We start from the raw sequence: 18,549 nt of genomic DNA on the forward strand, positions 1-18,549 counted from the left end.
GGAATATTACAACATATCAAGCCTTATCCCACTATGTGGACTTTAAAAGAATCTCATTAACACATAAAAAGTCAGATGCACTTTTCATTTTAACCATACCATCCTTCCCTAATTCGAAGGGTAACATCCTCATTAATCTCCCTATCTTTTTGGATGATTGATCCAAGATATATGAATTAATCTTTTCTTGATATGACTTGATCTTCAATTTATACTATAACATCATTCACACTTTATTTTTAGTAAACTTACATTCCATATGTTCAGTTTTCAATTTGTTTAGTTTAAAACCTCTATATTCTAAGATGTTCCTCCATATCTCAAGCTTAGTACTTGTGCCTTCTTTTGTCTCATCCATTAACATAATGTTGTCTGAAAATAGCATACACCCAGGCGCCCCTTCCTTGCATGTTGCAATCTCTGACATTGTTTGATTTTCTTGTTGGATAATCGGGTTACAAAATGATGCATACTCATGATGGATGATTAATCTTCTAGAATATGGACATTTAATGGAATGTTGTGGATATATGATGGATGTTGGAATGTGTGTGAATATTCCTTATTCAAAATCTGGTCATGGTGGATTGGAAAATGATATATATATAAATATATATGTATGCATGTATAATGATCCAACACAGACATCTAGAAAAAGATATTGTGCAGTTAATGACGACGATGACAACATGTATGCATGTATTGTATACATACAGATGAAGGTAAAAACTATTTCTGACAAGAAGTTTTATTGGAACGCTGTAGATAATAGGAATATTAGTTTAATCCCAATTAGCAAGGGAGTTGCTAACCCTAAGAGACAGTCAACAAAAAAGGATTAGATTAATATGTTGGCCATGCCCATGATGGTGTTTATACACACAGGGTAGATGCTGACCTTCACACATTATGCTCTTTGGTTCTTTATTTGTTCATTCTACTTACTGTAGTCCAGCCTAAATTGAAATCACTTATATTTTCTCTCAATTTAAAGGTCTTTTCTTAAGATAAAAATTAATTTCAAAATTATATAGAAATTGTGTTGTAAATTTTTTTAAAGAAAAAAAAATTTGTAGTGCATTCTATCTGTTCATTAATGCCTATTATACTCATTCAATTGTCATTATGTGAATTTTCAAATTCTCAGCTGATATTGGATCCATCTCAGCCATCTAGGAGCTGATCATAAGGCATCATTGCCTACCTATGCCTATTTTCCCTTTTGCATCTTAAAGTCTACTCCAACAGACTACAGTTAGGTTGCATGGCTTTTGATTGTTATGGATAAGATGTTAGTTTTAAAAATGTTGGAATTGTATTTGTACAATTTAACTTTGAGGGTTACATGGCTCTAGTGAGCCCACAGTTCATTTAAGGTCATGGGCTCACCATCTATCCTAATTTTGGGCCGAGACAGTGCAAGTACCAGCCAATTTCACTGCCAAGAAATAATTGTTATATAATCTAGCAAGCAATAACAGTAGATATGAGAAAATAGTGAAATAATTTCATGTTCTCTGAGCATTTTAGGATCCAAACTTTATGTACACAGTACACCAGACCAGACGAACTTAAAGCTTAATGCATATCGCATTTTTCCCATGCAATATTTTTGAGTAGCCATTAGGACAATACTTAACAGAAAACTCAATATGATGGGAATTGAGTTTCTCTGGTGATGCATTTGAGAACAATACAAAACTCAATGGAAAAATTTCAGAAAACGTCTGAAAAACTTGGGAAACTTGGAGGGCAGGGGCTGTTTAGTTACAAAGAACATTTTCCAGTTTTTCATCTCCAATTTTCTACTTTATCTCCAGTTTTATTTTTCCACAAATTTTGAAAGATGCATTCAACTGTTAAATATAGAGAACTATTTTCTTATCTTGTAAACTGAAAAAAAGTGTTCAAAATGGTTATATTAAATATCTCCTAACTTAAATATTATTTTCCTTTCTAAGTTTTAATCAAATACACATTATAATTTATATTAAACCTATTTATCAAAGTATCATTATAAGTTTCTAATAAGATCTCCTAAAGTTTCTATTTAGTATTGCAAAAGTTTTTTTTTATAATATCTCTATTAAGTTTCTCATTCAATTCTTAATCATTTTTTTTGTCCTGGTTTGTCCTATATATTTGGGATGCATTTCCTGCTTCTGGTTCCTGCACCAACTCTTGTTTTCACAACTATGAGAAGGATAACCCCTAAAATTTGGCTTCAAGAAACACATTTTAGATTATAGAACAGAAGTATTAACTAGGGACAACCTCAAATAACCCAATTCATTCTTGAGAAGATTGGAGGGGAAGTATAAGAACTAAAGCAATAAGCTGGACTATAATGAGGAAGATGAACTTGGCTTAAAATTAAAATAAAGAGATTCAAGTTTCCAAAACTTATGTAGGCTTAGATTGAAATAGTCACATGATCCTAGCTAAAAATCCAATTAAATGGATCAGGATTTCCAAATTTTACATAAGATAGAGGTTGAAGTAAATATAAAAGTGTGAGAGCTTGAACTAGGTCAGTATGATTCTATTCTTCTCCACTAGACCATTAGGAAAAGTGGCCAAGCCAAAAAAATGCAAACCAGACAAAGCATGGTTGAGATGCTAGACAAAAACTTCAATATCAATCTCCATCTGACCAATCAAAACCTAGTTAATCATAGAATCAACTACTGTGAGCACCACTATTTGAGTCTCTGAGCAACAGACTCAAATAGTTCACTTTGAATCATGGAGCTTCAGGAGATGTTAAAATTCCAATTTTTTTTTATGCATTTTGGAAGAATTCATGTTTTGTGAAAATCATTAATCCATGATGTTAGATTCATCACTTTGTACTAAGAAAGAGCACATCAGATTCATACCTCTCTAGTAGAACAACAAAATATCAAGCCACAATCCCACTACGTGGGTTGACTACATGAGTTGTAGCTCGTGGCTTGCTAGTCATTTTTGCCTGTAGTTTTATCTTCTATATGGCCCTTACAACTCATATTATACCGAAAGGTCTCCCACCAAGTTTATTTCACTCTTCTTCTATGTCTTTTGCTAAATACTTATTCTATTTCATCCACTCTATTCATAGAAGTCTCGATTGGTCTTATTTTCACATAACCAAACCATCTTAATCGTGTTTCTAGTCTTACCTTCTATATGATCCATTCCGACCTTATTACGAATAACCTCAATTATGATTTTATATTTTATTGTATGGCCACACATTCATCTTAATATCTTCATCTTCAGTCCTTTTATGTGCTCATATTTTGCATATGTTGCTTTACTGTCCAACATTTTTTGTCAAACAAAACTGGTCTCCCAAAAGGAGAAAGGTATTTGACCATCAAAAAATGAAAAGATCATGAACAACAAAGGCTGCCCTGTGTCAGATCCTTGAGAGCTGATAGTAATCCTCCAGAATTCTGGGGAGAATTCTAGAGAATTATAGAAGCCGCTTTAAACTCCATGGAAAAGAAGCTGTGCTAAGCAGGATAGGCGGATTTAAGAGTCGTCAAGCCTATTTTTCCAGCACAGATCAAGGGGAAGCTGAATCAGCAGGTAAAACTGAATCTATTGGTGCTGATATTTCACAATTGAATGCAGAAGAGATGAACAAACTCAAGAATTTCCTCAAAACTCTCCAAGATGGAGCCTGTTCACTTGCACAGCAAGGTAAACTCACCAATTCTGAGTGTTTTTCTGTCTTTAAAACTGTTGGGAATACCAATTGGGTCCTTGATTCAGGAGCTACTGATCACATGACCCCTCACATAAATTCCTTTGACACTTACCAACCTCTTGTTAGCCCAAAACAGATTGTTATTGCTAATGGAACCACTGTTCCTATTGCTGGCCAAGGTACAGTTAAATTCAGCCCTTTGCTAACAACCAAACAAGTTCTTCATGTCCCACAGTTAGCTACCAATCTTATATCTATTCACCAACTAACCAAAGAATTAAATTATCGTGCTATCTTCTATCCTCATATGTGTGAATTTCAGGACATGATAACGGGGAAGATGATTGGTGTGGCTGAGGAGTGCAATGGGTTGTATACCTTACACAAGGCAGGCCATTCTACAAAGAAGCAACAACCTGTCATTGCTTGTTCATCTCATTCTGTTTCAGCATCCAATACCATTTGGCTTCAACATTATAGATTAGGTCATCTGCTCTTTCCTTTATTAAAAGCTACGTTTTCTCATTTGTTTAAATCTTTAGATCCTAGGATGTTTCAATGTGATGTGTGTGTGCTGTCCAAACACCATAGGGTGTCTTATCCTATGAGCAACAAATTATCTTCTAAACCTTTTTCCCTAGTTCATTCAGATGTTTGGGGACCATCCAAAATATTCAATTGTTCTGGGGCTTAGTGGTTTGTTTCCTTTATTGATGACTGTACTTGCATGTGTTGGGTATTTCTCTTGAAAGAAAAGGCTGAAATTGGCACCATCTTACCTTATTTTTGCAAAATGGTATCCACACAATTTGGTACTCCTGTCCAAAAATTCAGAACAGATAATGCTAAAGATTATTTTAACAATTAGTTGAATTCTTTATTTCAACATGAGGGTATTGTTCATGAGTCTTCCTGCTTAGACACTCCACAACAAAATGGAGTAGCAGAACGGAAGATGAGACATCTCCTTAATGTGGCTCGCACACTCCTTCATCACACTCATGTTCCTAAAACCTATTGGGGTGAAACCGTTTTAATCGCGGCCTATGTCGTCAACCGCGTTCCCTCCAAAGTCCTAAATCACCGTAGCCCATTCCAATGCCTATCCTCTTTTTTTTCCCGATTACTATTTGCATACTCCTCTCCCTCTTCGTGTGTTTGGTTGTGTGTGCTTTGTTCATATCCCTAAAATACATCGGAATAAGCTTGATCCTCGTGCCCTTCGGTGTATCTTCCTAGGGTATTCTCCAACCCAAAAAGGTTTCAAGTGTTATCACCCTCCAACTCAAAAGTTCTTTGTATCCAAAGATGTCTTTTTCCTTGAATCTCAGCCCTTCTTTGGCTCTCTAGACCTTGGTCCTCAAGGAGAGACTCGAGGAATTGAGGACCAAGACTCATTTGAAATTTTTCTTGTCCTAGCACCAACTCCTGTTTTGTCTAGTTTTAATCCTTCTTCCTCTACTGTTCCAGCCTGATCTCCTAACCCCTCTCCTCTACCTATAGAATGTATTGAATAAGTAGTTCACAGGCCATCCTCTCCAGTTCGGTTTAAGGGTTCTCCCTATGTGTTCAAAGGAGGCAACCTATTGTGGAGTCTCATCCCTCACTAGCATTAGATCTAAGTATTGAAACTGCACAATCATTAGATACATCCCTTTCCAGCCCTGTTTTTGATGATTTAGACCTACCAATTGCTGTGAGAAAAGGGGTATGTTTTTGATGATTTAGACCTACCAATTGCTGTGAGAAAAGGGGTCAGAAGCTATACTTTACACCCTTTAACTGATAACTTGTCTTATCATCGCTTCTCCCAAAACCACAAAAGCTTCCTCACCTCATTAGACTCTATTGTTATTCCCAAGTCAGTAGAAGAGGCTCTAAAAGACCAAAATTGGAAGCAAGCCATGCAAGAGGAAATGAATGCCTTAAATAAAAATCAGAAATGGGAATTGGTGCCTAGGCCTAAAGGAATCACTCCAGTTTGATGCAGATGGATATTTAATTTGAAGTATAAAGCTGATGGCACACTAGAAAGGTATAAAGCTAGACTAGTAGCCAAAGACTATACTCAATCTTATGGCATAGATTACCTTGAGACTTTTGCACCAGTGACAAAAATGACAACGGTGAAAATTCTTATATCCTTGGCAGCTCATTTTGGGTGGAAAATGCAGAAGTTAGACGTGAAGAATGCTTTCTTACAAGGGGATTTAGAAGAGGAGGTATACATGGAAGTGCCTCCTGGTTTTCAGGAAAGGGATCCAGGTACAGTATGTAAACTTAAAAAGGCCCTATATAGACTTAAACAGTCTCCCCGGGCATGGTTTGGTAAATTTTCAAAGGCAATGAAGTCTATGGGATATGCTCAGAGCAGAGGTGATCACACTATTTCTTTCAAACATTCAAGTGAAAAAGTTACAGCACTCTTAGTGTATGTTGATGATATAGTTGTGACTGGAAGTGATATGGAAGAACAATAGAGTTTAAAAAGAAAATTAGTTGAAGAATTCGAGATCAAAGACCTTGGGGTACTTAAATATTTTCTAGGAATTGAGGTAGCCTACTCAAAGACTAGAATCTTTCTATCATAGCGCAAGTACATTCTTAATCTTCTAGTTGAAACTGGAATGACAGGAGGAAAAGGGTCTAGTATACCTGTGGATCCTAATCTCAGATTGCAAGAGAACTCAGAGGGACAAATGGTTGATAAAGGGAGGTTCTAGAGACTTGTGGGCAGGTTGATATATCTCTCACATACTAGGCCTGATATTACCTTTGTTGTCAGTCTAGTAAGTCGGTTCATGCATTGTCCAACCGAGGAGCACATGCAAGCTGTGCGAAAAATCCTGAACTATCAAAAGGTAACACTAGGTAAAGACATTTTGTTTAAAGTAGGGACTAAATTGAATATACAAGGATTCACTAATACAGATTATGGTGGATCCTTGGTTGATAGGAGATCCACTATGTGTGTTTTTGGGGGGAAACCTAGTGTCTTGGAGGTGTAAAAAGCAAAGTGTTGTGGCAAGATTCAGTGCAGAGGTAGAGTTTAGGGTAATGGCCCTTGGATTGTGTGAACTTCTGTGGCTTTAGATTATCTTAGAAGACTTGAAAATCAAGATTCAAGGTACTATCGACCTACTTTGTAATAATCAATCAGCTATTAATATTGCCCATAATCCAGTATAGCACGACAGAACTAAACATATAGAGATTGATCGACACTTTATCAAGGAAAAATTGGATGCTGGGTTAATTCAAATTCCATATGTGCCATCCGAAGATCAAGGCAGATGTGTTGACTAAAGGGCTAGCTGGAAGAAGGTTCGATGTTTTGGTAAGCAAGCTGGAAATGGTTGATATCCACTCTCCAGCTTGAGGGGGAGTGTTGACTTATCAGAATGTTAAGAGATCTGCTTAGATTAGAAAGATTTCTAATTATCATTTAGGAATCTTTATTGATTATGTCCATATGTATCTTAGTGTATATTTACTTCTTTGTATTTTAATTTGTTTCCTTAGAGATAATTTCCTTTTTGATAGTTTCCACGTTTGATGTAATCTCTCCCTCTATAAGAGGACTGCTGTATCCATCAAATGATAATTAAGAAAGCATAATTCTGAATTCCTTCAGATATCAAAGAAGAGATTGAACGACTGAAAAGTCTCCTTGATACACTCTCCAAGTCCTCTAGTTCCTATTCATTTGCCTAGAATGATAAGTGTCTTATTTCTTCTTCTTTTAATGCTTATAGAACATCTCCACCTAATTGTTGGGTACTTGACTCTAGTGCTACTGACCTTATGACCCATGATTCTACTTTATTTGTTTCTTATACACTAAGTTTAGGAATCATTGTTGCCAATGGATCCTCTCTTATTGTTGCCAGTGAAGGCCACGTTACCTTATCACCTTCTCTTCATTTAACTAATGTCCTTCATGTACCAAAACTCACTACTAATCTCATCTCCATTTCTAAACTAACCAAAGACTTAGACTGCATTATTAACTTTTCTGACAACCATTGTGTATTTCAAAATTGGATATCGAGGAGAAAGATTGGAGCTGTTAAAGTACAAAATGGGTTGTATCTTCTTGATAATGTGTAGGCTCTTGTTGCTTCTAAGAAACAGCTACTGGAACACAACTCAAATCACCCAAACAGTTAGATATTTGGCTTCACCATAGATCATCTCAGTTTTGGTTATCTTAAAGCTATGTTTCCTTCTTTATTCTTGCATGTCTCTAGTACTAATTTTCATTGTGAATTTGCTAAACACCATCATGTATCTTTTCCACCTTCATCAAACTTCAGCTCCTTTTGACTTAATTCATTCCAATGTATGGGGTCCTTCCAAAGTCTCTAATCTAAATGGGGCTAAGTGGTTCATTACTTTTATTGATGACTACACTCGGGTCACTTGGTTATTTTTGTTGAAAGAAAAATCTAAAGTTCCAAAGATCCTTCAACACTTCTTTCAACTCATCCATACTCAATTTGGGGTTCACATAAAGCGAATCCAGACAGACAATGGGAAAGAATATTTTAATCATACCCTATATCATTTTTTTCAATCTCATGGGGTCATTCATGAGTTCTCTTGTGTTCACACTCCTCAGCAAAATGGAGTTGTTGAGCAGAAGAACCGTCACTTTCTAAATGTAACTTGAGCCCTTCTTTTTGACACCCATGTTCCATCATATTATTGGGCGGAAGCAGTCTTAACTGCTACACAACTTATCAACCGAACCCCATCTCGGATCCTTGACCAGCAAAGTCCCCTTCAAAAACTCTCTATTTCTTACCCCTACCTACCATATTTGACTGATTTACCTCTCAAGGTCTTTGGCTACACCGTTTTTGTCCATATTCACAAAATCAACAGCACTAAACCTGACCCTAGAGCACTTAAATACCTATTTCTTGGTTATTCTAACACTCGAAAAGGATACAAGTGTTATCACCCCTCTTCTCGAAAGTTCTTTATATCTCTTGATGTCTCCTTTCATGAAGATCAACCATGTTTCACTTCTCCTAACCTTCATCTTTAGGGGGAGCACTATTCTAATTCAGAAGATGAAGCTTTTCTCCTTCCTTTGTCTGCAACAATTGACCGTAATCAGCTCTTGCAGACTTCACCAATTGACCAAGACCAGCCTTTGCCTACAACTACTTACCAAGACCAGCCTGCAGACCAGCCTTTGCCTTTGCCTATAGCCATTGATCATGACAATAACCTTCCTATGACCAGCTATCAATCCTCCCCTATGCTAGCCTCACTGTTGAAATTTCTAAATCAGCAAGAGACAAGGAAGCATAAGGAGCCTACACTTGTATACTCAAGAAGACCACAACCTAATTTGGACCAAGAGCTACTCACCAATTCCGACCCGACATCAGGTAATGATTCTTTGGAACCTAGTTGTTCTGACTCTCAGAACCCTACTGATCTTGAGTGGCCTATTGCATTGAGGAAGGGTACCCGTAAGTGTACTCAACACCCTATTTCTCAATTTGTTTCCTCTCACAAGTTATCTTTACAGCATTCAGCCTTTCTTTCAAAACTCGACTCCATAACTATCCCAAGAACTGTTCATGAAGCGTTAAAAGATAAGAATTGGACTCTTGCTATGAGGGATGAAATGAATGCCCTAGAAAAAAACAAGACTTGGGAGGTGATTGATCAACCAAAAGGAAAAAGGATAGTAGACTGTAAATGGGTTTATAAGCTCAAATACAAAGCTAATGGGTTATTGGAAAGGTATAAAGCTCGCTTAGTTGCAAAAGGCTATACTCAAACCTATGAGATCGACTACTAAGAAACTTTTGCACCTGTGGCTAAAATGAATATTGTTAGAATTCTATTATCTCTTGCAGCTTGCTTTGACTGGAATTTGCAATAGTTTGATGTTAAAAACGCCTTCCTACATGGAGATTTAAAAGAAGAAGTTTTCATGGAATTACCACCAAGTTTCGATGATAAATTTGGGCCAAACAAAGTCTGCAAGTTGAGGAAAGCTCTCTATGGACTAAAGCAGTCCTCTAGAGCATGATTTGGTAGATTTACTGAAGCTATGCTAAGGATGGGATATCTACAAAGCCAAAGAGATCATACCCTCTTCATTAAATACTCAAAGCAAGGTAAACTCACCATCTACTAGTATATGTTGATGATATAATTGTAACGGGGAATGATGATATTGAAAAAGAAAAATTGAAGATTCAGCTGACTAAAGAGTTTGAAATTAAAGATTTGGGAAGGTTGAGATATTTTCTAAGGATTGAAGTTGCCTACTCTAAACAAGGCATATTTATTTCCCAAAGGAAATATGTTCTTGATTTGCTCAAAGAAACAAGGAAGCTAGGATGTCGAGCTTCCAGTACTCCAATTGAGCAAAATCACAAACTGGGAGGACAAGAAGACGGAGGTACTATTGATAGAGGTCAATATCAAAGATTGGTAAAAAGGTTAATTTACCTATCTCATACACGACCTGATGTTGCCTACTTAGTATAAGCTAAGTAGATTAGCTTGCCAACCAGCCGTTGATAGGACCCTTGGTCAACCATGTCATCTTCTAAGGCCTCTCCTAACTTATGATTTGGTTCAATAGGGGTTTCCACCGCCTTGCATCCAAGCATACCGGTATCTTTGAGGAGATCTAATATATATTTTTGCTATGAGATAAAAATTGCCTCTTTTGAATGAGCCACTTCTATCCCCAAAAAATATTTCAGTCTTCCCAAGTCCTTAATCTCAAATTCCTTAATCAAACACTCCTTCAACTTACTCATCCCTTCCTCATCATTGCCGGTGACAATAATATCATCAACATAGACTATGAGCACTATAACTCCCCCTGTAGCCGAGTGTTTAATGAATAGGGTATGATCCCCTTGACTTTGCCTATACCCCATACCAACCATCACACCTGTAAATTGGCCAAACCAGGCCCTGGGGGCCTGTTTTAGTCATACAATGCCTTCTTCAACTTGCAGACTACTTTTTCTTGTGTTATGGGGATGCATCCTAGTGGTAATTCTATGTATACTTCCTCTTCTAAGTCTCCATGCAAAAATGCATTTTTTACATTGAATTGTTGCAATGACCAACCAAGATTAGCAGCCAAAGATAAGAGGACTCTTATTGTATTTAATTTTGTAATTGGTGTAAAAGTATCGAAGTAGTCTACCCTGTATACTTGGGTATACCCCTTGGCCACCAATCTTGCTTTATACCTATCCAATAACCCATCAGATTTATACTTTACTGTATACACTCACTTACAACCCACCGGATGTTTTCTCTTAGGCAATTGCACAAGTTCCCATGTTTGGTTCTTCTCTAGGGCTGCCATCTCAACCTCCATGGCATCTTTCCAATTCCTATCCCCTATTGATTCAGAAAAAATTTTGGGTATTGGAATTGTGTGGAGATTGGTAAGGAAGGCCTTGTGGTTGGATGACAGTTTAGAATATGAGAGAAATAAGTGTAAGGGATGCTTATTACAGGTTCTAGTTCCTTTCCTAATAGCAATAAGCTAATCAAGATCACTATTAGGCGTAGGTTCAACAAATTCAATGGGGTTATCAGCAAGTAATGAAGAAGTACAGAATTACCTGGTGAAGATTTAGAAGAGCTGGCTGAATTATTCTCATTGCTGTTTGTGGTAGGACTAGGGCTGTTTGAGGATGTTGGGGCTTGCATAGGGTCAGATTCAATCCTTGCCCTTCTTGAATACACCTGCAGTGGTCGAGGAGTCTCAGAAATAGGTTTCTCTGGTGTCGCACCTAGCACATCCTTTGGAACAGAAGATGGTATCGAAGGGATTGATAGATTCAGAATAAGAGGAATTGCGAAATTATTCCTATTAGGTAGGTCATTTTCCTGAGTATTGGAGTGTTTAAAATAAGGCTCATTTTTAGAAAAAGTCACATCTGCTGACACAAAATGTTTCTTTGAAGGAGGATGATAGCAACGGTACCCTTTTTGAGTAGGAGAGTATCCAATGAACACACATTTCGGTGCTCGAGGATCTAATTTTCCTCTATTAACTGTAGGAACGTGAACATAGGCTACACATCTGAACACTTTGGGATTCCAATTGCTAGTCACATGGAAATCAGGGAAATGCTTGGTTAGCAATTGAATTGGACTGTGGGATTCAAGAGATTTTGAGGGTAGTATATTAATAAGAAAGGTGGTTGTCAAAGTTGCTTCCCCCCAATAGCTTTTAGGAACATTGTGATTGTGGTGAAATAGAAGAGACCTAATAATAGCTAGAAGATGACCATTCTTCCTCTCTGCTACCCCATTCTGTTGGGGGGTGTAAGGGTAGGAAGACTCATGAATAACACCCTTCTGTTGAAAGAAATCAGAGAGGGATTGGTTGAAAAAGTCTCTAGCGTTATCAGACCTAAAAGGTTTTATTTCTACCCCAAATTGATTCCTAATCATGTTGTAGTATACAGGGAATACAGTGTTGACTTCTGACTTTGATTTTAATAAGTATAGCCACACTGTTCTAGTGCAATCATCTATAAAGATAACAAACCACCATACCCCAGAAATGTTGGAAACACTTGATGGCCCCCAAACATCACTATGTATTAAAGAAAAAGGAAGATTGACTCTTTTATTAGATAGAGGAAAAGACACCCTTTTGTGCTTTGCAAACTTGCACACAACACAATTGAATTCCTAACATCTAGATCTTTAAACAATTCTAGAAACCTCACCCTAAGGGTTAAGAAGGAGGGATAACCAAGCTGGTGATGATGTAACCATACTTGGTCTCTATTAGAATAAGCTAAGTATGACATGAGAGAATGGTTCTTCCTATTGTCCTGCCCACTTGGTTCTTCAAGAAGATAGAGACCATCTCTAGCCCTAGCAAGCCCAATCATCCTCTTCATGCCATGTTCCTGCAACTCACAAACATTTGAATGAAAAATGACACTGCAATTAGTGTCCTTAATGAGTTTCTGGATAGATAGGAGGTTAGTACACAATTTAGGAACATGTAGGACATTTCTAAGAGTGAGATGTTTATTAAGAAGAACATCTCCTTGGTTGGCAATGGTGATTAGAGAACCATATGCCATTTTAATCTTTCTGGAGCTTGGACAAGGATTATAGTTGATGAAGAATTAAGAAAAAGGGGTCATATGGTTTGAGGCCCCTGAGTCTAATACCCAAGAGTTGTGGTTCACAATTTCTGAAGCATGTAAGGAAAAAGAATAGGAATGAGTACCTATGAGGGCAAGAGAGCAGTTACCCTTCTCGGTCTTTTTGTCAAGGGACCCCAGAAGGCCTTTTAGCTTTTCAATTTCCACCTTGTAAGGTTCAAGAGCTTCTCCTTGATATTGATTTTTTGACTCTGGTGCAGGCTACTATTAATTATTGGCCATATGTACCTGCCTCTGTCCTTGATTCCTTGCTGGTGGTCCTCCTTTGGGTGGCCTTCCATGCAGTTTCCAACACCTATCTATGGTGTGCCTAGGCTTTTTGCAAAAGGTACACCATAGACTCTCTATCCATAGCCTTCTTCTCTCCTTTGGGTGGTCCTCTATTCTGATTGTGAGCCTTCAAGATCAGAAGGGCAGAGTTGTCTACTGGTGTAGATTCCAGCATCACTCCTCTTCTCCCATCTTCTGCACGTACTAGGGAAATCACCTCATTCAAGGAGGGCAGATCCACCTTGCTCAAAATCTGCACTCTCACCGCGTTGAACTCCACATTAAGGCTAGCCAGAAAATCATACGTCCTCTCATTCTCTACAAATTGTTTATGATTTCATCTTCAAACACTGGTAGTGATCCAGCTCTTGCCATAGAGTTTGCAATAGATTTGCATACTCTATTATGGCCTTCATCCCCTGCTTAGTTGCTACCACCTTAGTCCTTATCTCATATATCTAGGCCGCATCACGAACCTTGGAATAGGTGAGGTTTATTGCATCCCAAATATCCTTGGTTGATGTCAAGAATGTCAAGAACATTACTGTGTCACTGAGTTCTGGAATCATGGAGTTCCAGAGCCAGGACATCACCAAGGAGTCTTCCTCATCCCAAGCTACAAATGCTGGATCTCCTTTCTTGGGACTGGTTCCTAACAGATAGGCTGAGTTTCCCTTTCCCTTTAGAAAGGTCCAGATTAATTGCGACCACTTCAAGTAGTTTTTTCCATTCAATCGGTAAGCTACTTTACGATTCTACAATTCTCCTCCTAAGTTCCCACTGTTAGTTCCAGTAGCGTAACTTCTGTCATGTTGTTGGAATCAGCTGTGTTCAAGATTGGATTTTTGGTAGAAGACATGATGTCGAGTGAAGAAGAAGAAGATTAAATGAAGGAGGAAAAATAAAACCACAGAAGTCACGAAGAAATCAGCGACTAAACTCTTGTGGCTCTGATACCATGTCAAGAAAGAGACTTGGAAATAAAAGGATTCAATTGTTCTTATTCTTTGGAATGGGTCAATTACAAAAATATATATAGACTTCCTTGTTGAATAAGTAAGTTATTTTCTAGGGAAGTTTCTAAATATGGTTTTGGAAACTTTGTACAGAATATACAATACAACTCCTATTGGAAAGATTACAATAAGAGTGTGTTTGATTGCACACATTTACCATAGAAAATGTGTAAAGCAATCAAACACTCGTAACTTTTCTATGAAAAATATGTATATAGTATAAGCATTTAAAGTTTCTTTCCATAGAATTCATTTTCTAAGGGGGTGGGGTGGTTTTTGTTTTCTAGGCAATCATTACCTAGAATTAAATTTTAGGTAATGCAATCAAACACACCCTAACATAAATATATAGCAATCTAAAAGATGCATCTTTTGTTTAGGAAACTAGATCAATCAATCTAATTCTGGAATCAATCAATCAATGATTATAATCAATCATTCCCGAGAGCTGTCAACATGAACCTCTCACAAAGTTTGTTTGCAAATTCACCCCATGGGCAATCTTCTCTCACCTGCAACCACCCTTGATACCAGGCATCCTTGGCATCATTTAGGCAAGCAGTCACCAATGACACCCTTTGCCCTTTTGGAATATTGTACCACCCAAACGCACGTTCACACCTCATCACCCACCATCGTAGATTGCTCCCATCAAATAGGGGTATCTCCAATTTAGGCATAGGGAACCCTGGTTGATTGTGGCCAACCGATCCGTCTCGCCTCTGTTCCACCTCCTGATCTCCTCCTCCTCCTCGGATCACCTCAACTTTCGAGGGTCCTACATCCGCATTCCGCACCCCAAGGCCGGTAAGGACTGGCTTTGTTCTTTCTCTCACAGGGAAATCAGAAGATAGACTTACATGATGTTGGCAGGTGAACATCACCATGAAGCCCTGCAGCTCTTCCCTAATCTGGGCCCCTACTTCATCTCTAATTCCATCCAGTCTCTTCTCCAAACTTCCCAAGGAGGAATCCAACTTCCAATCCACCGCCACAATCGCCTCATGATTGCAATTGGATCCTATCTCCAGAAGCTCAAATTGGTGACCGTTGAATGAAATTGCTGGACCTGTGACTCTAGATTCTTCATCCTTGTTCCTTCCCCCATCATCGATCTTGCAAAATTCGTCTCCTCAATGTTGCTTTACTGTCCAACATTTTTTGTCAAACAAAACTGGTCTCCCAAAAGAAGAAAGGTATTTAACCATCAAAAAATGAAAAGATCATGAACAACAAAGGTTGCCTTGTGTTAGATCCTTGAGAGCTGACAATAATCCTCCAGAATTCTAGAGAATTATAGAAGTCGCTTGAAGAAAGAGGGGGAAACGAGAGAATTGGGAGAGCGCGAGAGAGAGAGAGAAGAAAAATTGAGGGAGAATCCAATAAGATTTCAATTCAAATTCTCGATGCCTCAATACAAAGGGGGATGGGGCTTTATATAGTGGATCCTGCAGCTAGTTCCCACTTCCCGCCAATCCATACATCTTGTTTACAACGTTCTAAAACGCCCTAGGCGCTAGTTGGGCGTTAGACTAGGGCCTAGTGCCTAGGGTGCCTTGACGGGGCCTAGGAAAATTATTGTTTTCAGCAATAATGCAACATAAACCTACATTATTTTGTAAAATTCATTGCTTCCTCACATTATTTTATGCTTTCATCTAATAGTAAGTCACAGACAAATCAAATTATTGTATTAACAATAATTTCACCCATGGTGCTATATTTTTCCTAACTTTTTTTCCCAATAAATTTTGCCAAGGTTTCCTAGTAGTTACCCATTCAATATGTGCTTTTTGACCAATGCTTTGCTTTGCTTTGGTTGCTCTCTCCCCCCCCTAAATTTCTTTCAATATGTGCTTTTTGACCAATGCTTTGCTTTGCTTTGGTTGCTCTCCCCCCCTAAATTTCTTTCATCTTCCCAAACGAGTTCCATCTACTTCAAAAATTTCTCTCCCCTAAATTTCTACAACAGATCCATTCTTCTCTCCTCCCTTTGTTCAATGACTACTACTACAAGAGGCAAAGAGCCCGCCTCCTCTTCCGCTTCTCGAAGCAACGAGATCTATCATGTGTTCTTGAGCTTCAGAGGTGAGGACACTCGCTGAACCTTCATTGACCATCTCCACACGGCTCTTATGAATGTCGGATTTCTCACTTTCAGGGACGATGATGAAATCCAAAGAGGACAAAGCATCAAGGTTGAGCTGTGGAGGGCCCGACGCCTAGGATGTCGAATGGCATGAAATCGTGACAGCCAGAGGCCGCCTTTTAGAACACTGCTTATTTACATTATTGTCCCTTCTAGAATGGGTCTAACTACCTCTAACTACCCTTACATGCAATTCCTGACTCTACCCCAATCTCTAGATCATGACACCCTGCCCCACATGTTGGTGGAAATGGATCTCAGCAGCAACCAGAAAGTCTGACGCCTAACAGCAGCAAGAGCAGATAGAAATCGAAACAACTTCCTTGAACATTGATTTCCCAAACTCACAAGACATATATTAGAAGATAAATGAAGCCTAATAAATCTGGTCCTCAGCAAGATCTGGTTTATTTCGTCCGCAAAGTTCCTCTGATGTAGAAGAACTGGGAAGTATGCAGTAAACTCTGTGTGATTTGATGCCATCTGCGATATAATTTAGATCACAGTCATTTGCCAAAACAAATCCCTAAACCCCCTAAAACTCTTGTCACATTCAAGCATGGATCTCTACCCTGCTGAACTTGCAACCTCTTCCCTCCTCAAAAGGTTAAATGCAAACAAATAACAAAACTAAAACTGAATAAAAAGACAAACTCTAAAGCACCGAACCAATTAGAATACTAGAAGAAAACCCACATTTTAGGGATCCCCAACAAAAGATACGGCCACCAGTACTGCCAAATTCACTTTCTAATGGAACTGACTACCAGAATTATTGGGATAAGATTCACAGTTCCAAAAATACTCTAGACCAATATATTGAAGACGAAAAGGATGAAATCGGGCCAAGATTCATTTACATTATTGCAAAGAAAATTTTTGCACCGATAAGTCAATTGAAGCATAAATGCATTTCCAAATTCCCATCAAGAATGAGAATATTCAGTGGCATTTCCTGAGAACTCAAGAAATAAATCCAGCAATCAAGGAGAAAAAAAAAAATAAACACCCTAATTGACCGAAAATCAAGAAAATCAAAACCACCAATTCCCAATCCCCACGAACAAGAATGCAAGCCAGCAAGATTGGAGATACCTGGCACTAGGGGCCCTCCTGGGCACCTCAGGCTCAAACTCAACAGGCAAGCCCAAGAAGCCATTGAACCTATCGAACGTGACGTGCGCCACATGGCGCACGTTAGTGGGCCACCCGATCTCCATGGCACAAAGCTCCTCCCTGTCGGTCCTGCAAGCCATCCAGAACGACTTCCTGAAGAGAGTCAGCAGAAGCGCCAACAGCGACAACTGATCCGTCTCCTTGTCCGTGTCCTTCACGTCGCCGCCGCCCGACACCCTAGAATCCCCCTCTCCTTCCTCGTCCTCTACGGCCGAACGAGTCCGAAACAGAGCGCCATTGCTGGGCGGCGTGGATGAGGGCACGCACGACAGGGAATTCGCAGAAGAAGAAGGAGAAGACGAGGAGGGGGAGGAGTGGAGGACCTCTGTCATGTCGGATTAGAAAAATATTATCTGGGATTTTCCGGGATTAAAGAAAGGAATAATGGGAGAGGGAAATCAGAGGGGAAATTTGACTGGGTTTGGGATTTGAGTTGGATTTAAGGGATGGATGGGCCAATGCAAGTAGAACGTGAGAATCATGAAGTGGGTATTGGTGAATTTTGTATTTCCTCTTCGCATCCACTGCCTCCTCTCTGGAATCTCTGCCCTTTGACGTTGATTTGGAACTTGGACTCGAGCGTCGAACAAGAAGAAGCAGCAGCAGCAGCAGCAGCAGCAGCTAACATACACATTGGAAATGACAACACACACGGATAGGGAGTGAGATGACAACATACAGCCCACACCTTGGAAACCATTTCTTTTTTTATATATATATATATAGAGAGAGAGAGAGAGAGAGATAGAGTCCAACGAGACGTTCGTTCTGTTCTGCTACTCCAGCTCTACAGTTTCTTCGCTTTGTCCTTTTTTATTCTTTTGTTTTCTTTTTATAAAAATAAATAGTAATATTAATATATCGCGTTTATCCAATAAAACCTGACTTTATGCAGAAAAATAAGTGCATCTAATCTAAGTAACTGTTCAAAGAGTATTTATTTATCTTATAAAATTACATTACAATTCCACTCTAAGTTGGTTATTAACTTTTCAACATTTTTGATTTCTATTTTAATATCTTAAATATTAGAGTTTTACAATATTTATGTAA

The 18,549-nt window shown here is 38.6% G+C and overlaps 1 protein-coding gene across 1 annotated transcript in view; it reads right to left on the reverse strand.

Moving 5' to 3' along the window:
• Positions 1-18,203, reverse strand: part of LOC127801877 (rho GTPase-activating protein 5-like) — a 35,401-nt gene extending 17,198 nt beyond the window's left edge. The window contains exon 1 of the mRNA XM_052337376.1: positions 17,416-18,203. Coding sequence (XP_052193336.1) covers positions 17,416-17,828 — 413 coding nt within the window. The 5' untranslated portion in view covers positions 17,829-18,203. The remainder of the gene's footprint in view (positions 1-17,415) is intronic.
• Positions 18,204-18,549: the final 346 nt, after the last annotated feature.

The sequence above is a fragment of the Diospyros lotus genome, chromosome 1 (assembly GCF_014633365.1).
Source record: "Diospyros lotus cultivar Yz01 chromosome 1, ASM1463336v1, whole genome shotgun sequence".
In the NCBI taxonomy this organism is placed as follows: Eukaryota; Viridiplantae; Streptophyta; class Magnoliopsida; order Ericales; family Ebenaceae; genus Diospyros; species Diospyros lotus.